The sequence below is a fragment of the Rhamphochromis sp. 'chilingali' genome (assembly GCF_963969265.1).
Source record: "Rhamphochromis sp. 'chilingali' genome assembly, chromosome: 4".
In the NCBI taxonomy this organism is placed as follows: Eukaryota; Metazoa; Chordata; class Actinopteri; order Cichliformes; family Cichlidae; genus Rhamphochromis; species Rhamphochromis sp. 'chilingali'.
The window spans coordinates 35,842,694-35,847,650 of record NC_137948.1 but is presented as its reverse complement, the minus strand read 5'-3'; the positions used below and the strand labels follow the sequence as shown (position 1 = coordinate 35,847,650).

The 4,957-nt window shown below is 42.3% G+C and overlaps 1 protein-coding gene across 1 annotated transcript; it reads right to left on the bottom strand.

Moving 5' to 3' along the window:
* Positions 1-1,583: 1,583 nt before the first annotated feature.
* Positions 1,584-4,747, bottom strand: LOC308395032 (lysosomal alpha-mannosidase-like; the record flags this gene model as incomplete). Its single annotated transcript, XM_080879685.1, has 5 exons — positions 4,649-4,747; positions 2,737-2,910; positions 2,467-2,660; positions 1,898-2,030; positions 1,584-1,792 (listed from the first exon to the last, which is right to left on the bottom strand). The coding sequence occupies exons 1-5, from the start codon at positions 4,725-4,727 to the stop codon at positions 1,584-1,586; spliced, it is 789 nt and encodes a 262-aa protein (XP_080735811.1). The 5' UTR covers positions 4,728-4,747.
* Between the last annotated feature and the right edge of the window lie 210 nt (positions 4,748-4,957).

Below are 4,957 nucleotides of genomic sequence, written 5' to 3'. Positions count from 1 at the left end.
AATGTTTAATATTTAGTATTTACAGTTATATTCCCATATATCATTGTGATGTTGTTTATTCTATTGCTCTCGTTTTCTTCTGCTTGTTTTCTTTTTTCATTCTCAGCAGGTGAAATTAAAAAAGTATCTATTGTTAGCTAGTTTATTGTTTATTGTTTATTTATTGTGTCATTCTTTCTCCCTGTCCTATCCCCCAGTCATGTCTGTCCCGTCTTTAAAAAACAAAAATAAAATAAATACATAATTATAATAAAGGTCAATCAAATGGACCAATATGGCAAGGCCATGATGATCCACTTGGTAAAGTAAATCCACTTGGCATCTTTCTTGGCCTTCAGACAACAATTCTGATTGCTAAAGATCCAAACCGGACAACAAAAAAACAAACAAAAACAAAACAAAACATTTCTATGAAAAAAAACAAAACAAAAAAACACAGAAAACCGTACATTTGCACTCAATGCTTGAACTTAACGCTGCTACTGTATTTGTTTTTGTCCCTGTTAGCCTTTATGAGCAGTGGCTCAGGAGGCACAGACCATCTCCACGTGTTGAGCCAATATTTTATGTGTATTTACTTAGGTGATTATCTTTTCATATACAGATATAGTGTTTTAATGGGGTATTTATTTTAATGAATATAATCATACATAAAAATGTGAGCAATATCATTTATATAGATCTGTTTTAGTGCTGTGATTCCCCACAGCATGCCCCAACAGAGATCCCAATACCTCTGAGTATTTTCAATCTGAATGAAAATAAGTAAGCAGCGGAAGGGGAGGCCACCGGTGTTCATGAAATCAAGCTTCATGAATTCAGCAGAGGCTTGTTTAGGATTTTAGATTTCTCGTTAATTCAGGAAGAGAGAACAAAAGCTCTCCTATTATTCTCTTTGTGGCTGTTATTAAATTCTGGCGACGATGCAGTGATATTGTTACAGCCCTACTCTTTACATCTGATTTTATTTTTTCTCATTAGGAGTTTTCCTGTTGAAACATTTTTGGCTGTTGTCATCGTCTGTGTGCATTGTCTGTGTTTCCAGGCCAGAAACCGTAGCGGACAGGTGGGCTACGTCCCGGAGAAATACCTGCAGCTGCCCTCCTCCAACAGCCTGCTGAGCATGCTGCAGTCGCTGGCCGCGCTGGACGCCCGATCCCAGTCCTCCAGCAACTCCACCGAACCTGAAACCGAACTCCCAACCGGCTCCGTCACCTCACACTATTCAAAGCACATTTATATGATGGCTAAAGTGGTGAATGTGGATTATTAAAGGAGGACATTGCATTACACTATCTGTAGATGTCTTTATTATTGTGATCATGACAGGTTCATAAAATAAAACCAGACAGGTTGAGAAAAAAATTATGGGGACCTGCATGAAGATATGCTGACATTACTTGAAACAAGAGGTTCCTACTGAAATTTTACATGTCATGTTAGCTAGTCACAGCTGTATATGGGCTGGGATAAAAAGCACAGCATCCCTTCTGCTTCCTCTTTTTCTAAATCAGAAAGCGTTGTTTGATGTCTTTTGATTTAACATGAGCATTTTTTTCGTAGTGTTAGTTAAACATGCGGTGTTAAGAACACCACGTGACTGATAAATCAGTGTCTCTGTGCGCCAGTGTGGAGTTGTGTCCAACCTGACTGTTGGCGATGACGAGGAAGCGTCCCACCACATCATCAACATTATAGTCTTCAAGATCAGGATCGTCTCTGATAGGTGGGTCACTGCAGAGCTGGTCCCAGCAGAAGCCCTCAGGAGGGTTGTAGCCATTAGGAAGGATCCCTGTTGGTTAACGGGGGCAAGCGGTTAAAAAATAATGTGACACCGTCCTGTTGCTGAGTCCAGAAGTCATTAACATAAAGGGATGAAGAAAGAAACTTTGCATACCAGTAAAGAGGTCAGCCATTGGAGGAGTGAGGCTGTCGGAGGCTCTCCATAGAAGCTCCTGCTCCTTATTCCTCATCCTGCGAGCCCGGTCTTGATAGTCTAGACGACCAAAGAAGAAGCCATCGAATCCCATCTGCAGCAAAAGACAGACAGTTAATGGTTAAAGGAAAGTCAAATGGAAAGCCAGTGAACTAAATTGTGCCTTCATGTAATAATGCAGCATTCTGGAAATAAGCCCATTTGATTCATTGCAGAGCAGCAAATCTGATAATGACGATACAGCCAAAAATTTGTAATGAGAAAACGGAGAGTCTTTCTCGACGTGAGTGCTACCTTCTAACTCTAATTAGCCTCAACTCTCTTCTTTAACTGATAAATTCTCCCATTTTAAGTCTCACTAGAAATCAGGCCTTCCTTAAGGTGACCAATTATGCTCATCCTTCTATTCTGCCCTATACTGCTGATATTAAACATGGCCAACGTTTGAAAGTGTGACAGTGAATGAGCTGAGCAATTCTGAAGCGTGACTCGTGCAAAACTCGAAGAATAAACATAAAGAGCTATGCTACCTGTGCAAACATGGAGGCGTGTTCCCGGGCGTGGCCAAAGGGGTCGATGTGCCAGGCGACGCGGGGACGGCCACAGGCTCCAAAAGTCTCATTAAGGAACCTCAGACCAATGGTCATCTGGTCTATGACGGCGCTGTAGTGTGTGGCAGCCTCGTCGCTCATACACCAACCACCATTCACAAATTCCAGACGGCCTGCGGGAGGAGCAGCTTTTGGTAAGGATGCACTGAAACACTTAACGCAGCTGTATAGTACTGAATGGGTATTTACCTTCATTAACCAGCTGTTTGACTGTCTGCTGCATGCTGGAGCTCTGACTCTTCCACCAGTGGTAGAAAAAGGCCGTCTCCACATAGATGAACCTCCTATCTGGATTCTTCCACAACTGATCCACAACTGAGTCCAGGATGTACTGAACACCAGCGTGCTGGATGTCATTACGATCTACGCGCACAAATGTGCACAGATTTAGGACAAAAGAGACGTTATTTTGTCAATGCTTCAAGAAGTGGTCAGAATTTAGTTGCTGTGTGTCACAGTTTGAAAAATATTTATTTACACTAACGTATCTTAACAGCAAGAAAGTATATGTGCTCATCTGCATTCATGCATATGCCCAAACAAACCACCCTCATTGCAGATGAGTTCTGCTTACATATTAACCCAGACTGGAAATCAATATCAGATGACGGTCACCTGCACAACACCTGGCCTTACAACTTACTATAAACAACATGTGACATTAAAATATGCAAGCTCGACAATCAATTGCACTAAAAGCATAAAACTCTAAAGCAATGAAGAAGTAAACTGTTGCAGTAAACAGTACATTATGAGGCAGCGTGAAATACACGACAGAGTATAAAATTAAACGAAGGTGTTTTAATATCGTCTTCTGGTACATTTCGACAGTGGCTCGGGCCACTTCGGGGGTGGGGTGCCCTCGGCCTCTCGGCCTGGGGCTTGGTCACTCTGGCGCAGCTGGCTGCCGGCGGAGCTCACGGGCAGGTCACTGCAAACCCCCCTGGCTTCTGCTCCACAGCTGCTGAGTGACCCCTCATCTGGGGCTCTCCTCAGCTCTTTCTGGGACAGTGGCACAGCTGCCCCTCTGTTGGTCTTCCTTGGTCTCTTGTGCTCTGAGGGCCTCTGGATGTCTGGAGTCTTGATCTCCTCCATACCTGCTTCATGCCCTGGAGGAGGGGGCTGTGGCTCCCCACACCCTCTAGCAGATCATTACATGAAGGAACCTTTTAAAAACAAGCGCGCTCATGCTCACAGGTGTACACACGAGTGCTCACACACACAAACTACACCCTTTTTGGCTCCTACCTTAAAGCACACTGTGTGCTGTCGATCTTACGTGCTGCACAAAAATTGTTTAACATTTAGTATTTACTGTTATATTCCCATAGATCATCGTGATGTTGTTTATTCTATTGCTCTAGTCTTCTTCTGCTTGTTTTCTTTTTTCTTTCTCAACAGGTGATCCAGGAAAAGAAAAAGAGAAAAAAAAGGTGATGAAGCAGATTTTCATTGTCTTTTCTCTCTATCTCTTTTCTCCTTTTTCTTTCCCTCTCCTTCTGTTAACTTTCTTCTGAACTTTTCTTCTTGTTTTTCTTTCCCATCCCCGAGTCCAGTCTGGCCTGATTACAATATCTTAGAATAAAAATAACTAATAAAGATCAAATAAACTATGACAATCAAGTGGGCCAGTATAGCAAAAGGCCCACTTGGGAAAGTAAATCTGTTGGGCATTTTTCTTGGCCTTCAGACAATAATTCTGATTGCTACAGTGCCAGACAGGACACAAAAAAAAAAGAAAAAAAAAAGATACATTTCCACATTTCGCACAGCCCCAACAACAGACAGTAGTTCGAACATGAGTGATGGCTGTCACTCCAGTTCACATTCAAATCAAATCCAGAGATCATGTGAATGAACCACCATTAAAACACATCATAGGGCTTTAAAGCAGGAGGATAACGCTGCTGGTCACAAGACCCACAATCACTTGTAGCAGCAATCAGGAAGATATTTAGTACCAGTCAATAGAGCAGATTAACTTGCATCAGCAGAACTACTAGAGTAAATAGAAACATATGCAAACATTTGACAGAGTAAACACAGAGCAGGAGGTTGGCTAATAGCTTCACAGTGTTTTTTCTGTATGTGTCACACTGACCTCCATAGAAGTACTGGTCCACAGTCTTGAGCCAGCCAACGTCATCATGTGTGTGCGGGACCAGGTGGACATTCAACATGCCCGGCTTGGTGGCATGACATGACTGCACACAGACACACACTCTATGAATACAGCTGTACTGCTCTGTCGGAAGAGTCATAATGTCGACAAATATTCACTCCAAAAAGTGATCGTCTGCCAAAAATATTTTCTTTCTTTCTTTCTTTTTAAATTATAAATATGTATTTATTTGATTTGATTTTCGGTTGTTACAGACGGGACAGACATGACTGGGGGATAAGACAGGGA